This window comes from Pelodiscus sinensis, chromosome 16, assembly GCF_049634645.1.
Source record: "Pelodiscus sinensis isolate JC-2024 chromosome 16, ASM4963464v1, whole genome shotgun sequence".
Classification (NCBI taxonomy): Eukaryota; Metazoa; Chordata; order Testudines; family Trionychidae; genus Pelodiscus; species Pelodiscus sinensis.
Genome location: NC_134726.1, coordinates 4418035 through 4438166, shown reverse-complemented (window position 1 = coordinate 4438166; position 20132 = coordinate 4418035). Strand labels below are relative to the sequence as shown.

General features: G+C 47.9%; 1 protein-coding gene across 5 annotated transcripts in view; it reads left to right on the top strand.

Annotated features, from left to right (window-relative positions):
• Positions 1-20132, top strand: part of AXIN1 (axin 1) — a 102059-nt gene that overhangs the window by 58822 nt on the left and 23105 nt on the right. For 4 of the 5 annotated variants that reach the window (XM_075899160.1, XM_075899159.1, XM_075899158.1 and 1 more), the window contains exon 3: positions 5081-5221. The exons of the other annotated variant lie outside the window; for it this stretch is intronic. In XM_075899160.1, coding sequence (XP_075755275.1) covers positions 5081-5221 — 141 coding nt within the window. The remainder of the gene's footprint in view (positions 1-5080; positions 5222-20132) is intronic. 5 annotated transcript variants of the gene reach the window in all.

Sequence of the window (20132 nt, the reverse complement as noted above, 5' to 3'; positions counted from 1 at the left end):
TGTCATATCAAACTTGACAGGTGGATTATACTCCATGCTGTTTCTTTAGCATTCAAAACTGACCATCAGTTCCAGGGGAGAGAGGCGCATGGGAAATGCTAATGGCGACTTGTTATGCCTAGCTGTTTAGAGCACAGTTGTTCAATTTATTTCCTTGCCCTAGAAACCTGTTCTGAGACCTAATGGAAAACAGAACTGCAGTTCTGCCAGCACATCTAGAGCGAGAGCTGGAAAGTTTGCTTTGCTAGAAAAAGAACACGATGACCTCCCATCGGAAGACAGGGCTTAGAGCAACCGTATTTCATGCCTAAGGATTGCCAGGTAGTTCCAGATTCTGGAGAGCACTCGCAGGATTCTCTCTACATAGCTCACCGAGAACTGAAACCGTCGTGACACTTTGTGAGCCTTAAAAATTCTGCCGCATCTGCGTGCTTGGGAAGAGCTGGTTTTTGACAAGCGAGTGAAATATTGAGGTTTTCGTTATCATAGCAACAGGCAAGTAGGTCTTGTGTCTTGGGTGGTAAATTTTCCTGGCTGTTTGTTGCTGATTCCACAATAGGCCTTCATCCAATGCCATCACTTTGTGTTAGTTGCGTGTGACTAGAATGGTCTTCTTTTAACAATACGTTACCATGAGAAATGGAAACTTCCTAGTTCTGAGAGGTAAAAACAGTCTTATGCTTAGATGCATGTGATAGGCCAGTGTGATTTATCTTCCAGATACAATTTCTTTCAGCACATATGTCAGCAGTAAAAGAGAAAATACGGGTCACACTAATTATACCCTATTCTGTAGAAAACTCACAGGAGTTTATTAAACTGGGATGCTGACACAAAATATATCCATAGGAAAAGAGGACTGCGCAAAAACCTGCTCCGATACAGTGCGTAGAGTTTCTTGGTGCTATTTTATCTGTAGAACCAAGTAAGTGATCATATAGTCGCAGGCTAATTGGCCCACAAGAAACTCTCTGGAAATGTAACTCATTTTGGGGCCACCCCTCTGTATGGGAGCAAATGGGGGGGGGGCACAACCCCTGGCAGGGGGAAGATTAAGGAGAATTGCAGGGAGTCCCTGCAATAGCAGGGGATGGAAGGGTGGCCCACAGGAAATGAGAGGGGGAGATGCAAGGAGCCTATGGGGAATACAGTGCTCTTGACCTATACACGCTACACACCTCTGTAGGGACAGCTGATTTTCCAGGTTTGGCTACTGTGCTAGTGACACTCAGACTTCAGTGGTTCAGGAGCCAAATGAGCACTTAACATTACCCCAAAAAGCCCCAGTAGTACAGCATGGCAGGGCTGAGTTTATATAGCTGGTCATATTCATTTGCACAGCAAAGGCGTTTATAGCAGTGCACATCATTTATTCCAGTGTTTAATGACAGGTAGGACGTTTTTCTTAATTTTCAACCTAACCTCCCTTATTGCAATTAAGCCCATTGCTTCTTGTCCTATCATCAGAGGCCAAGGAGAACAATTTTCCCCCTCCTCCCTGTGACACCCTTTTAGATACCTGAAAACCGCTATCATGTCCCCTCTCAGACTTCTCTTTTCCAGACTAAACAAGCCCAGTTCCTTCGGTCTTGCCTCGTACCTCATGTATTCTAGACCTTTAATCATATTTGTTGCTCTTCTCTGGTCCTTCTCCAATTTCTCCACATCTTTCTTGAAATGCGGTGCCCAGAATTGGACACAATACTCCAACTGAGGCCTAATCTGCGCAGAGTAGGGCGGAAGAATGACTTCTCGTGTCTTGCTCACAACACACCTGTTAATGCCTCCCAGAATCACTTTTGCTTTTTTTGCAACAGTGTCACACTTGTCAATGGCCAAACTTATCAATGTAAGTTATCAGTGATCTCAATATCTAGTCTTCAGCTGACCACTGTGATATGATGGAAGTTGAATTGGATTCTTCCCATTAACAAACTTTTTTAAAATTGAAGGTATTTTCCTATTGTGAAGAGTTAAAAAAAAATAACTTTAGCTTCACTGTGGTGGCATCCAGGGCTGAGCTATAGTTTCCAGGGTGGAGATGGCAGTGGGAAAATGCCTGATCTCCATCAAATGTGCAATAAATCCATCAAAGGTGGGCTAAAAATAACCATGCAGACAGTGCTTTCTGTGAGCAAGGAGCGCAAAACAGGGATGTAACCTCAGCCTGACCCTTTTCTATATGTAGATCCGTGCGCTCCCAGAGTTACTGACCCTGTGCCCAAACCCCAGACTTCAGTACACTGCATGCCAGTGACTGGACATGCTCTCACCCATGCAAGATGGCTTCCAAAGGGTGTTTTCACCCACTCGGCCATGCTGAGATGTCTGGAACCTGCATGTCAACCTGAAAAAATTCATATTCCAGGAAAAATCCCCCAAAGAAATTAAACTTTTCCATGTCTGAGTCAAAATAACACACCCAAGCTGTACAGAATCGAGAACCGGTCACGGGCTGTAAGAGAATGCCCAGCAGAAGCTATGCACGCCTGCCGTGATTAGAGAACTTGCTAGATAACTCAATAATCCTCCACGTACTTGCTGCTAAACCTGTTTGATTATAATTCAACCCATTCTTCTATAAGAGGGTGAATTCCAGGGCTCGGCCTTCAGCACCTGCTGTTCCAGTTGAGATAAAGCCCTGGAATAACTTCTCTCCAGCTCAGTAACCGGAAGGGAGCACGCCGGTACCGCTCCCATTTTAGCCAAAACACCATGCCCCTGCAGCTGCAGAGCATCAGAGGGTTAAAAGCTGAATCAAGAGAGTTTATTCAGGCCTAGATAATATCCTTCCGAGGCCTCGACAGCAATAACTTCCTGGCCAACAGGATCAAGAATCTCACCAAAAAGGATGTTCAGGATATCGGACCAAAGCCGAAAACCCTGATATATGACACCCTGGGGAAAACAGAACAGCCAGGCGTCTCTAGAACCTAACACAGGGATGGGCAACAATTTTTGTTGGGGGGCCACTCCCAAGATTTTGGTACGTGGTCAAGAGCCACACTTGTCTATGGAGGTGGTGATTGGGCTGGGGTGGGAACAGTGTGCGGAGTTTCCCCTCTCCCGCCAGGGGCGTGCACGCTGCCCTAGAGGGAGCCACCGGCCATTGTGAGCAGCCTCTGGTGGCAGCGAGCAGAGCGGGCCACATGCTGGGTCAAAAGGCTTGGCCGGCCGCATCCGGCCAGTGAGCCGCTTCTTGCCCATCCCTGCCCTAACACGAATCCAGAGAGGAATGACTGCAATCCATGTGATACAGGAGAGGTGAAGATAAAGACGTTTTCCACTCCAGTCCCCCCCATCGCAGGGAGTATGAGGGAGCTTTCCTTGTGGTGTTAGAAATGATCCTGTCCCTAAAAAGTGATGACAGAAAACTGCATAACCCTGAGAGAGGGGAAAGCGACCGCCAAGAACCATCTCGCTGCATACCCCACCTGTCACCAAATCCAGACGGCACCAAGAGAAATGGTGGTGCCCTGAGTCCTGGGCAGAGGTTTAGTCTGTTGGATCTCCATCTGACAGACTCTGGTGCCAGCACCTGTCTGTCTCGTCATGCTGCTGAACCATGCAGCGATGCCACACAGGCGGCTTGGTATGTTGTTGGTACTGAAGTGCGAGTCGCCCAGCGCCCGCTGTCCTCACAGGGCAGGCAGAGCTACCATTCTGGCTTCCGCCTGAGTGCTCTGCGTGATCAGTGCTAGTAACGTGAGACGGTGGTGCCAAGTCGCTGTGGAAGTCAGCGCGGCTGCAGCGCTGGGGAATATTGTCGGAGGGAGCTGCCTGGTATTCTTGCTCTGACACTAGAAGGCAAGAACCGCCCTGGGCCTTGCTGTGTAGCTGCCAGGAGCAAGTCTTGCTACCATCCTGTACGGACCTTCCTGCTCGGGCAAGAGCCCAGGTTCTGAAGCCGAGGAAGGGGAGTGGCTCTCAGAGCCCAAGCTCCGTCCCGAGCCCATTCATCAAAGCAACTGCAGTTATTTCTGGCCTGCTAGCATACGCTCCGCTAACGGACGTCTCTCGCCCCCAGCTGCGGGACTTGCCCAGGTCCAGTGGGACGTGCCCAGGTCCAGTGGGGCTAAGTGGAAAGGGGATGCACTAGGCAGTAGCAGGGGTGTGGCTGAGGATGCTGCATTTCTCCACCCAGTGCAAAGGAGACCCAGAGATTTAATGAGGATACTAAATTGTCTGTGGCATATTATCAGAGTAGGTGTTTGCCCTCGCGCCCCTCCCGAGGGTTTTGTGTATGCTGGCTGCTGCCGTCTGCCCTGGGAGGGGCTGCCCATCGCTGGTGTTCACTGTAGAGGGGCGCAGTCCTAGGAGGTCCTCTCGTTGGTGAGGTGAAGTCTACAGAAGAATAGAGTGAAGGGGGATTTGATAGCAGCCTTCAACTCCCTAAAGGGGGGTTCCAGAGAGGCTGGAGAGAGGCTGTTCTCAGGGGTGGCAGATGGCAGAACAAGGAGCAATGGGCTCAAGATGCAGTGGGTGATGTCTAAGTTGGATATTAGGGAAATCCATTTCCCTAGGAGGGAGGTGAAGCACTGGGACGGGTTCCCTAGGGAGGGGTGGCATCTCCAGCCCTAGAGGTTTTTAAGGCCCAGCTTGACAATGCCCTGGCCAGGATGATTTAATTGGGTTTTGTCCCGGTTTGAGCGTGGGGCTGGAATCGATGACTCCTGAGGTCCCTTCCAGCCCTGGGGTTCTCTGATTCTAAGTGCTTTGGGATGAAAGGAGCAATATACAATATTGCATTAAATATGACTCTGCTTGCAGTCGAGTTCTCGTGGTAAGTAACCCTGCATCCAGTCTAGCCTAGAGCTTTACAGTGAAGTGTTGGTGTATCTCCTAGTTATACCGTCATAATGTGGGTGCTGTTTCTTGTTTCCACTTACGAGCCTATGTTCTTTGCAGCTCACTCTCTTTGCTGTCTCTGCCACCGTCCCTGGAAGAGCCTTTATTGTATTTAATATGAAGAAAATCCATAAAATAGCTGCAGATTCTTGCTGGTTTGGAGAAATAACGTGCTGTAGCAACAGCAATTAAGATTGTCATCTGAATGGTGTTGTGTTTTGTATGTTTCCAGGCATGGCCCCTGGAGAGAGCCAGTTAACCCCTACTATGTCAACACCGGCTATGCGCTGGCACCGGCCACCAGTGCCAATGACAGTGAACAGCAGAGCATGTCTAGCGATGCGGACACCATCTCGCTGACAGACAGCAGTGTGTAAGTAGCCTGCCTGGGGAGGGGCGGGCAGAGCATGACGTGGAATAAAGTGAGACATCGTGTATCTATTGCCTGGCCGCTGGAAATACTGAATGCATGCTTATTAGGGATGTGAGTGGTTAACTAGTTAACTGGTAAGCATCACCCATACCAGGTGATGCTGACCGGTTACAGTTAACCAGCACCCTCCTGCCCCTGCTCCTGTTTAAACTGTTAACCTTTCTCTGCCACAGTAGAGCGCCCTTTATTGAATACACTTTAACCTGGGTACAACGGGTGTCCCTGATCCAGGTGTTCCTGATTCATGGTTCAGCCCTTGGTGGGGGGAGGAGGAAGTGGCTCTGGGCGGCCGTTCTCCCTCCCTCCCCCTCAGCTCGGGGAATGGCAACGCAGCACTTCTCTGGAGACTTCCCCTGCCACTGCCATAGCAGGGGTGTGGAGCCATGTGCCCCCTCTTGGAGCGGGGTGCAGGGTAAGCGCTCCACCTCCAACCCCTTCGTGCACCCTCCATCCCGTCCAAACCCCACCCTCCATAGTCCACAAAAATTCCTTAATCCAGCAACACCCTATTTCCCAGGGTTGCTGGATTAAAGAGGTTTAAGTGTATTTGTTAAATAAAGTAACCTGGGTTCTGAAAGAACAAACTATGGGAGGGAGATCGTTACCGGCTTGAAAGACTAAGAACATGCAATGAACTTAGTTTATCTGGACTTCACCAAAGCTTTTGCTCCAGTCCCGTAGAGCAAACGAATCAGGACCTGGAAAGATGTGTTCCAGTTGTGACTTGACTTTCATTGAGGCTTAAAGTCTCAGAGGTGCCAATGTCACTCTTGAAAACAGGACTTAAGCTCCTATGTCACTTAAGTACTTTTGAAAATTGTCTCCTAAATCACATGCCTGCATTGTGGAGATTTGTTTATCGCGCTGGTCTCATATTCTACGTATCCTAGCAATTAACAGGGCAATCCACCCGCTGCGTTTTGTAAAGCCAGGTTCTGACGTATTCCAGACTTCTAAATATCAAGGAATAAGCCACAAAAGCAAGACTCTCTTGGAGCATTAGTGAAATGAGAGTTGTCCCTACTCTTCTCTCTAAACATTGTGTAACCATGGGGTGCTTACGCTGGCTGTGTGTTCACACGGGGGAAGAAGGGACCAGTGGGAATGAGAAGGAGAAAGATACAGCCCACATTCCCCTCGCACACCAGAGCCTGGGGAGGCCCTGGCTAGTAGATTTTGTGTGCTCGCGCCCCGCGGTGGGGCGGCAGGGAGGCTGGAATGCCAGCCTGGGCTCCCCAAATGTCCTGAGCTTTGGGGGCCAAATCCCTCCCCTGGGCCTTAGGTTCCCCGCCCCAATATAGGACTTGCCTGTGCCATGAAAACTTATAGTAAACAGCAAATGAGAGTGGTTGAGAGAGAAGATATAAGGGTTAAAACCAAGGTGTGTTGCAAATTGCAAAAGAATCCTCTGCCTTCAGCTCAGCATGTTTCATTGAGTGAAGTAGGGAATGCCAGGGGAGTAGATAACACTGCAGTGGAGGTCGGTGGTGGACAGGAAGAGGAGATTAGTGATCAGTGGGTTTGCGGGCTGGTGTACTAGAAAAGGAATGTCATAACAATGGGATACTAAAGTCCCTAACCCCCAGTAAGGAAAACCTCGGCCTTCTCTCCTAATAAGGAAAGTTCAAAAAACCCAACCTTGTTCTAATCAAATGTGCTGAGCCTCCAGCTGGAAGCGCTGGCTTTCAAAGCTGAGATTTGGCATGCTGTGCAGGGGAGGGGAGGGGAGAGCAGCCGCAATACTGCTTTAAGCTTTTGAAGTATCCTTTTCCATACGTGCTGGCTGGGATTCTGTCAGTGGGAAAGGGTCTCCTGATTTGCTGTTGAGAAGAAATAGGAATGTAGATGATGACTGAGGATGCATAGAAAAGCTACCGACCATGCAAGAAAACTCTGGCGCGCAGGCTACAAAAGAGAACCGATTGTACGGTATCAGACCAGGGGAAGGAACGTGGGGCAGATGCAAGCTGACTTCCCAGCCTGCCGTTCGAATGGAATGAAGGGACCCTGGGAAGTCAGTTGCAGCATGTTGAGGGTAATCTTTCCAGACACAAAACAGCGGAGAAATGCACATGCTGGGAAACCTGAATATTTCTGCATTAGCATTGGCTCAGTGGGCTGATCTGCAAGGCCAGCCTGAGGGCCTGGGAGCAAGTAGATGTGCTTTCCTACAGGACTGAGCACTTGAGCAGCCCAGTCATCATGGTAGGATCCCATTACGACGACTGAAAAGAAAGTCTGTGTACCAGACATGCTGGGTCATGTGCGTGTCTGGTACGTAGACTGCCGGAAGGGTCAGTTTCCGGCAAGGAGAATGGATTAGCCCTTCGGCCCATTGTGGGGATGTCTTTGTCCCTGGATTGTCGATACAGTTTTGAAGGCCGGAAGGGAACGTTACAACCATGTTTGACCTCTTGTGTCCCACCGGCCAGAGACGTGCTCCCAGCAGTTCCTGCATCAAGCCTGTCCTTCATGGTTGAGCCAGAGCAGATCTTTTATAAGACGACCTCCCTTCTTGATTTGAAGCCTCCAAACGAAGGAGACTCCGCCATGTTCATAGGTGAAACGCACATTTTCCTCGCGTGTAAAACCCATGGAACAGATGGTTAGAAGCCACTTCTTCCTGAAGTGAACTTAGAAACCATCAAAATATCAGAGCATTCAAATTATTTCTCCAAACGTATATTACTGTGCACTTGTTTGTGTTAAACTAGAAGATTTACCCGGCGTTGCTCAAGTCCTTAACTCAAATAAGTGTGGGTGGGTTTTTTCATGTGTCAGTGCCCTGGGGTAGGGCTGGGGAGGAGGGGTTCAATAGGCAGGCTGCCCTAGGGAGAGAGGATAACCACAGCCCTCTGTCACTGCAGCAGCTTGGGGCTCTGTTGTAAGTCCTTTTTCTGTCTCTGTTTCTAACATTATGAGGGAACTTTATCTCTCCCCCTCCAACTCCTTAATTCCCTTCAAGGTAACCTGAAAAATTAAACAAAAGATCAGTCTTGTGCTCCGTTTTGCTTCATTGTGATGGATGAAGAAGAGTGAATCTTCCAGCTAAAAAGGATTTACAGAATCAGACCTTCTGCTGCCAACATGCAGGTTCTCTGAACTTACTTGGGGTCACGGTGAATGCTGAAATTTGCCGAGCCTCCCGGAAGAAATCACTGATTTCACCCAGTGGCTTAATGTTATGTTGGGATCCGATGCTGCCAGTTGTGTCATTACAATGAGACAATGAATGCGTAATATGGCTGTGGATGTTTAGGAGGAACTAGAGGTCGCGAGGACAATTTTTTTCAGCACAACCGATAAAGCTACAGATGGAGTATTACTGTCGTATGAGTGCAAAGGCTCCGTGCAGGAGGCCTGCTGGTTTTGCTTTCCCTGGAGGGAGTGTGCTCCTGGGGAAAGAAATGTAGAAGCTTTTCAACAGCCAGGTTTTGCGGCAGATTGGATGGACTGCAGTGTACTGGTGCCTGAGCTGTGGCAAGAAAATAGGGTGGTTAGTGCTTAGAGTCCAACCAACTGTGCTTCAAGCCACTTGGCCTCATCGTTCGACTCATCGGGACGTGTTTGTGGCAAAGAAGTTGCCAGTGCAACTGAAGGAAGGACTTGCGGGAGCCACAAACGGTGTGGACTGTTATAGGTGAGCCGGTGGCTATGTGGCAGGGAACCTGATATCTAATTGACTCTGTGCTATGAAGAGAAGAGCGCTTCTCTTCGCATAGTGTCTCTCTAGGTGTTCCACTTCTCGAGCCATGGAATTCCCATTTAGCTGTGTCCGTGTGGCCTGCTCGTGGGCCCTGTGCCTTCTCTGGCTGGACACCAAGGCAATATAGGGATGTTCAGGTGAACTGCCTCCCTTTTCCTTCTCAACTGCCACAGCCTGAGGTGGAGCTGTAATGTTGCCACCTTGAGCAGGCCTCAGCTTTCTGTTTCTCTGTAGTTGTGGAGATGAGTCAGTAGAGTTTGCTGTTGGTATAATCATCGTTACTTAGATGAGGGATGAGGTGTGAGAGGATTGCTTTTCTCCACTCTCCCGGCTCCGGGAGACTTATTTTTCCTGGCAGAGCATGGCCAGCTGGCCAGCTTTCAAACTCTGCCTCTCCAGGCTAGTGGATCTCCCTGTGAGCAGCAACCGCAGCTTGGGGGAGTCCCACGTCTCCCAGAAGTGCAACTTCTGCCTGGCCCCCAAGCCCACGGCAAGGAACATTAAACGTTTTCCACCCGCATGTAAATGGGCATATAAGAAAAATTATGGTCCCCCTAAGATTCTGACTTCTTGTTCTCCCACGTTCACCTAACTCCCTGTTGGCAGCTGTAGTCAATGAGAGGGACAGGCAGCATTTCTCTGCCTACCCCTTGGAGAAAGACCAGAAAAGATTGGATCTCTTTGGACGAAAGGGCTATCCATCAGGAACCCTGCAGTTCAGGCTGGCGTGCTGCCGGGTGGTTGTGGCCAGATACGATGTTACAAATAAGAAATTTGCAGCCTTTATTGAACATGTGCCATGAGAGGATAGGGCGCAATTCCAGCCTGCCCCCCCTCCTCCCGAGTGCCCGTTATTGGCCAGAACTGCTCTTCAAAGCTATGGGTGCTGTTGCCAGGTCCGTTTCCCCACCCAGGGCATCATGCTTCCAGCTCTGTACTTGAGACACTGTTGAGGATGGGTGTAAGCTTTCCTTGGGTCCTGTGCGTGCACTGAAAGAGTCTCGGGCTACCCACCCACTTCCATGTCCTGCTTCGGGGACTCCTTTCACACTTTCACTGAGATGAGCTGTGGACTCTTTCCTTTGGATTAGGAGCAGTACAACCTAATAAGGGCAAGAGGTTTTATCCTAAGTATTTCCTTGGGCCAAAAAGCAACAGAGAGTGGAGATGGATCTTAGATCTGAAACTTCTAAGGAAGTGTGTAGAAGTCTCAGAAGTTCAGGGTAGTGATTCTGGCAGCCATATTTGCTCTCCTGGAGAAGGGGGATTGGTTTTCAGCCCTTGACGTACAATACACCTGTTTCCAATATAATGATGCACCCATTGTACAGGAAAGTCCTATGCTTCCCTCTAAGCCAGGACCGTTTCCAATGCTTCCCTTTGGCCTTTTCCCAGCCCCAAAATGGTTGTTAAAGGTCCCAATTATGGTGGTGGCTCTACTTCCAACAAGAAGAGATCCTAGTCTTCCCATACCTCAGTGACTTGCTACTCACGTACTGCTCCTACCAAGCAGTGCTATCTTCCACCCAGATGGTCCTGGCCCTATTCCGGGGGGGGTTCTGTAGCAAGATGTAAAAAACTCCATATAAATCCCTGTACAGGAAAAAATCAGCTTAGGGTGTATTTGGGCTTGAGAGGTGCATGCCTACCTGAAGTGGCGTGTCCGGGGACATGCATCTCCGAGAACTGCAGTTACTGTGTCTTCTTCCACATCGGCAGTCCTCCCACACTGAAGTTTGCTGACTTTCCCATAGCTGAGTTTTTAATCGAGTGTCCAAGCTCAGACACACAAAGAGTTTCCTTGCTAAATGTGGCTCTGCCCATAATGTATCAGTGAAATCAGTATTGGCTTGTTTGGAGTGCACCTCTCCAAGGAATGGGCCGTGCCATAGGTTCTCAACCGGGCAGTCACAGACAGTTGGCATCCGACTTCCCCTTCCTGTATTGCTCACTGGGGGTCAGCATGTGGCCATCTACTATGGAAAGGGTTTAGAGCCACTCGCTTAAAGGGGTGGGTTTGATGCAAATCCTCTGTTGATCCCTCCATCTCCACCAGTGCCTCATCTTCAAAAGAGCAGGTGCCATATTGCTCAGTTGTCCTCGGGGAAGAAGACCGAGGGCAGTATTCTTGGCAGTATTCTCACCTCCCTCTAGCTAACACTAACCTCAGTCTACCTCCAGACGCTCACAGGCTTCCTGCCTTCAAGATGATATTTTTAAAGCATGTGTGTTTTATGTCCTTGACTATTTGCTCAAGTTTCCTCTTAGCCCTTCGGATCTTTATTTTAGCGGCCATAATGAGTTCCGTCTGTTTTTTATTTGAGTAATTTCTTCCCATTTATCCATCCTGTGTTTTCTTGACTTCCTGTATCCCTCTTCTTTCAGTGTCTGCCTCCCGTCTGTGACTCTGTTAGGATATGCTAATGTTGAACCTTGGGATTTGAACTGCTATCAAGACTTGATATTTGCTACTTTCCATGTTAGGAATTGGTATAAGTTCTGTGGCTCATTTTAAATAAACTGACATGGCCATGTGGACTTAACATGTTTTCATTCAATGCGTGTTCTTCAAATTAGGCCACATGCACTATTACCCCAGACTGAACTACAGAGGCAAAATTCTGACCTTTGACTTACAACTCAATATAGAGTGAACATTTTTTTCATTGTGTAGTGCCAAAGTCTTACTGGTTTTCATGATCTTTTATATGGAATTCCTGAAGCTATAGTCCTGCTGAGTTTCAAAGGAATTTCTGCTGAATTGCTGAAGGCCGCCAAAAATGAAACTCGACCAGAAGCAGCCGCTGAAAAAGGGCCTTCCACTTCTTGACTCTGAATTCTGGCCACCTGTGACTGGGTGGGTAGGCCCTGAGGCCCACTGCTGGAGGCATTGTGGCTCTGCCACACCCAACTCCAGAAAAGGGCAGTGGAGAGGTTCTCCGAACTACCTAGAGCACCTACTGTAGGCAGTGTTGCTGCCCCTGATGCCCACGCTCCCCATGCTCCGGGGAGGCTGGGTCCTGCATGTGTGCTCTTCCCCTCCCCGAGGTGGGGAGGGACACATGCGCTTGGAGTGCTGCTTCTCCTCCCCTCCCGTCCCTATGGTGGGGATGGGGCCTCAGCAGAGGAGGCGGGGCTGTAGGTGGGGCTGGGGTCTGCTTCCCCAGCTGCACCATCCGCCCATGGCTGGCTGCTGTGAGTGAAGGCTGACGAATCAAAGATTGATGGTCGTGCAGTGGTAGAAGTGATGCTTCAGAAACTGGCGTCTTATTGCTTCCTGATTGGCCAGGCATCCCAAAATGATCTTAAAAATGCTGATACTTGTCGCGTGTTAACAGTCTTCATTTAGAAAACCCAAGTACTTATCCCAAGTTCATGGTTAATGGATTGGATTTAGGTGCTATCTCCTTGGGAGAAAAGGAAAAGGAGCCCTGATGGAACAAAAGACTCAGTCATTACTGGTTGTGGCTGCCTACCTGTCTTGAAAGGCAAGGAAGCCCCAGTGTTTCCAGACTAGCAGATCAGAAATTTATCATTAAATAATTATCATTGATTAAAAAGAAAAGATAGGCACAAACCCTCTCCCCGGCTCTCCCTTGTAATCCAACAGCGGTTCTTAGTACCAGCAAAGATCATGCAGTCAAACATGTCAATTCAGTTTTATAAAGTTACTTAAAAGTTGCAGTGAAAAAAAAATCACTGACTACTTTTTAACTTCTCGAGCTATTGAAAATCTCTCCAAGAAAGTTACCTGACAAAAGGAAAACAAAAAGTGTGGTGTTGGTTTTCATTGCGTTCCCCAGCTGTTGAATGAGGTTTTGTTGGGATAAAATTAAAGTGCTTATCTTTTGAGTTTACTTCCTCTGGTTGAGTTGGCATAGTGCATTGAACGAAGGAATGTTCCGAGTTCAGAGGTGGCACTGGGGAATCTAGTTAAAGTGACATCAAAGGCGGCACAGCAGGGCTGAACATGTGTTTGAAGCTGGATAGATTAGAGGCCATTATCAATCTTTCGCTACTGTGCTCTGAACAAAAGTCTGCTCTTTCCTCTGGGACTGGTGCTGCAGAGAATTAACGACAACAAAAAAATCCTCCCAGCACCCAACCTGCCAGCATAATGCTGCATTTACCACGAATGTTTAAGCTGCTTAGAATATGAGTTGTGCTGTGCTACAGTGTTCAGTGTTTAGCCATCGATCAGCTCACCAGCCTTTACCAGGCCTTCACTTTACAACCAAAATAGATCAAACGATTCCGTTCAGAACGTGTATTCTGTAAAATGGTCAGTAGCTCTATTGTCATTGGTCTGGAGAGCGCTACATATTGAGTTGACATGGATAAAATTGTCTTGTTTAACTAGTGTGGGTCTCAAATTATTTTCCACGTGAACATTCACTATTAAAGAAAATGATGCCTTCCAATGAAAACCATCATTTTGTTGTTGTTATAGCAACACTGCCACAGTACAACTCTCAGAGAAACACTTGGCTCTTTGGGTGACGTTCCTGACTTGGTGCAGTGTAGGTAATATTCTGAGATGTGTGTTTTTCTTATTCCATCGCTTGCAACCAATACGTAGAATCATAATTAGCCTAAATTTCCGTTTTGTCAGTTTTTTTCGTATTGAAAAGCACTTGGAATGGAATTTCATTTTGCGTGTTTGGGTTGCTAAATAAAATTCCATTCACATGAAGTAATTGAGTCCCACTTGCAAACTGTAGCCACCCTCTGTGCCTACAGTAATAAGAAAAGAGAATCGTCCTCTGAGGACAATGTGAATTTTAGCTACTCACATTTGAAAGAGAGCAAGTGAATGAAGTGCCTGTTGCAATAGCGGTTTGGTAGCAAACATAAATTGCAATCCAAGTCTGCTCTTTTATTGTCCTTGGAACAGCTTGGTCGTTGTAATTCTTTGGTTGCTCAGGCTTTGCGTACAGTAAGCAGTCTGTTCTCATTGTCTAACAGTCTGTGAAGGGGCATGCGGGAACTGGTAATGGGACAGTTTGCAACAGCTTTGTTTTCTACAATATTTAGAAGCAACTGTACCGAATATATTTTGCAGTTGTTGTTTAACACAATAACAACTACAGCTGGCCTATGCCGGGGTGAATTATCTAAACATAACACGTTGCATTGCAAGTGGATTACTTGTGCTGTTTCTCAGAAGGAAGAGAGTGGCTATTTGTTGTTGGAGTTGTGTAGTTGAACTGTTGTCGGGAGAAGTTGTCTGTCTAATGAAACACTGTCTGCAAATTCGAAACACTCCCTTCGCGAGGTTCGCTTGTATTTCAAAGCTTTCCGATTTCATTGCTCTTGCTTTGTCGAGAGAAACAGTAAGAACCTCCAAAATTAAAATGCCAACCTTCCAAACTATTTCCCCCTCTTGATTTATTTCTAAAGAATCCAGTTTTATTGGGTGATAAGCCTGTTTTCGGGGGTTTAAAACAGTCTCCACAGATTGATCTCCTCTCTGAGCACCACTTCTGTTACGTTTGTACTTGTGTATTTGTCAATGTAGGGTTGGTAAATAAGCTTTTGAGACAGATGGGGCTTGGTGAAAATAAGGCTACAATTCTTGGGGTTTTCTTACAGTTGGGTGACCACCCTTGCTCAGTCTGTTACATGGTTAAATGATTCCCTGAGGAGCTATGGTTGTGGGAGGTGTGACAGCACCCCCGTGGCTTTGGGGCTCCACAGCTGTCCCTGCATCTGGGGATCCCAGCTGTCCTACTGCATCCAGGGTATGCTGCAGCTTAGGATATTGGTGTGTCCGGATCCTGGCATCTGGGGCAGACCCTGGGCATGGGACCAGCATCTCTGAGGGACCCCAGCATGCTGGATGCACAGTGATGCTGGAGTGGTGGGCAGCAATAGAGCCCCCAGCATGTGACCAGCAGCCCAGAGGGTCCCTGGGCATGTGGGGTGGCACCTGAGACCTTGAGCATGGGGTAGAGTTTAACCATTAACAGAAACCAGTTACATTCTTGTTTCCCTTCTATTAGCAATGATGATCTGAGATGGTGTCCCTAGTCTGTTTGCCACAATCTAGGATTGGGTGACTGAATGGATCACTTGGTGATCACCTGTTCTGTTCATTCCCTCTGGGGCAGCTGGCACTGGCCACTGCTGGAAGACAGGACACTGGGCTAGATGGCCCTTGATCTGAGCCAGTCTGGCCATTCTCATGTTCTTCAAACCTCGTACCAGCAACACCTGCAAAAGACCCTGTGTCAGCCCTCAAGTTCGATACCAGCAACAGGAGTAGGTACAACAGTTTCCTGCAAGATCTTAAAAACTGTCTTTGGATTAAATGTACATGGTGTTGGACTCCATTGCACGAAATGTAAAGGTTACGTGTTGTTGTGAGCCCGGGAAGCGGAGGGAGTGTTTGGAACGTCAAAGAATTCTATTGAACAATGAGCCAGAGGAGAATGGACTTTTGGACAGCATCAAGTGGTTTGCCTTGAGGCTTCTAGGTAGAGGTGATGCAACTTCCTCCCCCGATTATTCAGACGCCTAGCTTTTTCAAGCGACGCCCCAAGGAGTGGGCCAGTTGCCAGAATCTGAAGATCAAAGGCCCAAGCTTTGATCAAAAGGCAAGACTAACCTAATCATGGGTGTGCTGGGTCGGAGCTCAGGCTGAACGTGTAACCATGGTATGGCGTTGCTCTCCTGTATGGAAATAGGCTGATGAATGTGACATAACTGGCACATGCTTCATGCAACATATCATTAGAAAAGTTATAATCTGCTCTGTGTGGCTATTCTGTTTGTGTGCGTGTGTCATTCCCGTGTTCGGAGTGAGAAATATGAAGTAATAGAAGATTTGCCCAGAGTTGCTTGGGTCCTTAACTTAAATACATTTTTTTCATTTAAATCATTGTTTTGGGGTGGGGCTGGGGAGGTCAGTAGGCAGGCTGCCCTAGGGAGAGAGGACAACCCCAGCCCTCTCTCACCACAGCAGCTTGGGGCCAGGTGAGAAGTGCTTCTCTGTGGCTGCTGCAGCTGCAGTGGGCACAGCCCAGGGAGGGATGCATATCCCCCAGGTTGGGGGACAGACAGACAAACAGACAAACTCTCTGAAATATATAGTAGATGTCCCTTTCTCCGCCTACTGCTGGCCCAGTTGAGCTATAGCTGTTCTGGTCCCCATCTCTGGCCCCTTGCTTCCTCCTTGTGGTCATTCTACAGTATAACTCCCTCTTGCCAGACTCCTCCCTTTCTATTTTATGAGAAATAGTCGAATTCCATGTTGACTTTTTCCCAACAAATTATGTTCTTCTGGGTGTCTGACACTTTTATTCCTTACTATTGTTTCAACTAATTTGCCTGGTACTGATGTTATGCTTACTGGGCTGTAATAGTTTCCCCCAATCTCCAACGAGCTGAAACTGAGACTGGGTGACTAGGGATGAGTCACTCAAAATCCCCTTGTTCTGTTCGTGCTCTTCGAAGCACCTGACATTGGCCACAGTCAGAAGCTGGAATGCTGAGCCAGATCGGTGGTTCTCCCTGGGAGTTCTCACAACAGGCCTCAAAGAGCACGAGCAAAGTCAGGACCAAATGAAATGTCCCAATCCAGGGTTTGTTTAGGCTGTTCGCTATGCTGTACGCTGAAATGGAAGTACAGTATTTAGATTTCAGGTGATTTATTTGATAATGATATGGCAAAAATAAGGAAGTCAGCAACGTTTCATAACAGTGTGGGGTGACGCTTGGGTATTTTCATGGCTGATTTTGTAGGTTTCCAATTGAGGTGAAACTTGGGGGTTCACAAGACAAACCAGACTCTTGAAAGGGATACAGCAGCCTGGAAAGATTGAGAGCCATGGAGCTGGATGGCCATTGATTGGAGCCTATATGGCCGTTCTTATAACTAACCACTAACTCCTACCAACAACGCATCTCATTCTGTTCAAAACTCTAGAAAGTAAAAGAGACAAACGTCCTTAATACAGAGTTCAGGTTCCATGGCTGAAGCTCCCGCCCTTCCAGAATGTCAAGATCAGCAAAATTCACAAGTTGTGAAAACCAGGAAATACAACTAAGGTGCACACCCATTTAACCTTAACTCTGCCCTCTTAAGGCCAAGTCACATTATGCCCATAGCGCACACTCTCTCGGCCTTTGCATCGCACTGACCAGGAGCAACCTACACCTGCCGCATGCCCGCATGTTTAGCGTACTCCACAGAAAGAACACATCATAAGCTTCACACCCCTTCAGTAGTCCCTTGGCTTTATGCACTTGATGCCATCTGTCACCATTCTTTCCCTTACTCTTCGGTGAAGGAGGGAGAAAAATTATACTCCTTGGCCTCTGAGGATAGAACAAGAAGCAATGGGCTTAAACTGCACCAAGGGAGGTTTTGGTCGAACATTAGGAAAAACTTCCTCACTGTCAGGGTGATGAAACACTGGAATAAATTGCTTGGGGAGGATGTAGAATTTCCATCACTGGAGATATTTAAGAGCAGGGTCGGCGTGCTTGGTCCTGCCATGAGGGCAGGGGACTGGACTTGACCTCTCGAGGTCCCTTCCAGTTCTAGTTTCTGTGATTCATTAAACCCACAGAGCGCCCAAGTCCCCACGTAGCGAATTCCTCCGCCTTTCCAGACAGCTGGGCATAACACAGCGCAGTGCTGCTACAGTCCATGCAAATAATTCCCAGGGCCTCTTGCCAGCGTCAGAGGGCAAACTGGAGTTTGCAGAGGCGTGTGTCTTATCTCTTCAGTTCCTCTACCTTACCTGTATTTCACAACTTCTGAGTTTTGCTGAAGTTGACACTCTGGCTGGGCAGGAGGCACCAGCCGAGACTATTAGCTGTGTAATGACTGTGGCGTGGTGGGGGGGCTGTCTGCTCTGTGTCCCCCTGCGCTGTGATGTGATTCCAACTGACTCACCCAACGTGTATTAACCCAGACCCCAGGCTCAGCCTCCCAGGGGGAGAGACAAAGGGAGGAAGATGGAGACCAACACCTGGCTGGGGGGCAGGGCTTTGGGGGGAGGCAGTGGCTCTCTGGGAAGCATGGAGAGAACGAGCTAAGCTGGGGGCTAGGGGCGATGGACCCTAACCCTAGGGGCCTGAGCCATCCTGGCCCTGCCCCCAGTAGCCTCATCACGTATGTGCTGGGCTGTATTCTGGAAAATCAATAAACCCCTCTATGCTACTGGCTGCTGATGTGACGGCGAGTTGGGCTTTCTGCACCCCCGTACCAGCCAGAACAGACGCCGCCACATCTCTCCCCCTCCACGAGCGAACTGAGCAGGGTCGGCGTGAAGTTGGTTCCCTGGACACTCTGGCTGGGCAGGAGGCACCAGGAGGGACTGTGCGGTGACGCTTTGTTTGGCCCTGGAATGCAGAGCGTTCCCCCCCTGCAGCCGCGTGGGGCCACGTGCTTGCCAGCATAGCAGCATGGTCATTGTTGGGTCCACAAATGGCGCTACCCTGCCCAGAAAGAAAGGAAGCCTGGGCTGGAGAGCGCAGAATCATGGGACCCAAAATTCCACCGGCTTCTGCCTGGCTTCTGTTATGGACCCCACCGTGCACAACAAGCAAAATCCAAAAGCGCATCCGGCACAGCAGTGAAGCAAAGGAGCATGGGACACCTTTGTAGATTACCACGTGCTCAGTACATACCTTGTCCCCTCTGTGTGCATACACCGATGTGAACTGAAACTGGGCTCAGCCATCCCGTGTGCGTGCTATTTGTGAGGCTGGCATATTGCACATCAATTCTGTGCCAACAAAACCCCCATGGTCGACACAGCCAAAGAAGAAGAATAGCTGGGGGGCATGCACAGAAATGCTGGCATTAGTGGCAGAAGGGGGATCCTGGTATGGGAGGCAGGCAAAGGAACGGGACATGACCTTTGGTTGGCAGGAAGGTTGGGGAAACCAATATGGGACAGTGTAAAATGGTTTAAATCAAAGCAATTTAAATCACTAATTTTAATCATGTTTCAGATCAGGGCTATTCAACTTTGGAAGTCCCGGGGGCCACAATGATACTTCACAGCACATACCAAGGGCCACAACTTAGGTGTGGTTGCATACACATATAAATCAATGCAAATAGCTTCTTTCACACTAACGGGCATGAGTACAAAGCTTAAGGCAAGACTACACAACACACAGGCCCCATTTAAGTCAGTTCTGTTGATATTAATAAAATGCAATGTTTACGCAATTTCCACCCATATAACAGCATTTTTAATGAGCAATGACAGTCCAGGAATTTAACTGCTAAAGCACATATCAACAGAAGACCATTATCTTGACTACTTTTTTGTTTTGGCTCTTACCTGCGGGTCATGTGTTGAGCCCCGTGTAAACCTAAACTTAAACCACACCATGGGCCGCAAACAAATAGGCCGCAGATGACATGTTGAGTCCTGTTTTAGATCATCAAGCAAGAAACCTTGATTTAATTGTTTTTTGAGTTTGTACTTTTTAGGTATTTTCCTAAAGAGAGATTAATTCTTGTTGGCTGGTAACCATTAAAATGCTGATTTATAATTAAATATACACTTTTCTCTAAAGTTGATACTACTTTTTGCTAATCAGCAGGATACACTATTTTGTACATCTATATTTAAGCAATTATATAGCTTGACACACATTTATACAGTCTTAATTTTTACTTTCATTTGTTAGAAAATGACTGATGTGTTTCTTATTTACTAGATGATGATTTTTTTCTTTTGATTTGTTCTAACCTGTTTGGATGGACATTCAAAATCAATTGACAATTCACGAAAGCGGCAGTTTTTAATTAAAATAAAACTACATGAAATGTACTGAATTCATATGAAGAGGGGTGGGAGGTTTTGCATATTTTGCACTACAAAGTTATCTGTCAAACATAGGAGATATCTGTAAGTTGGTGAATTGAACTGTCCGTTTTGGACACACTGTCCTTCCAGCTTTTAGAACTAGTAGAACTCATCCTCTTGGGATAGTTTGTGATAGGTGATCCTAGGGTTTAGTCATAGATTGGGAAAGGAAAACAAGCTTTCCTCCTTGAACTGGAAGAGCAGAAAAGGGGTCTCACAGAGCCCCTGGCCAGGAGGAGGTTGTCCGGAGCGGTGGGGAGAGCGGAAAAGGGTGGGATGGGAGAGTGGCACACAGACAGGTGGAGATGAA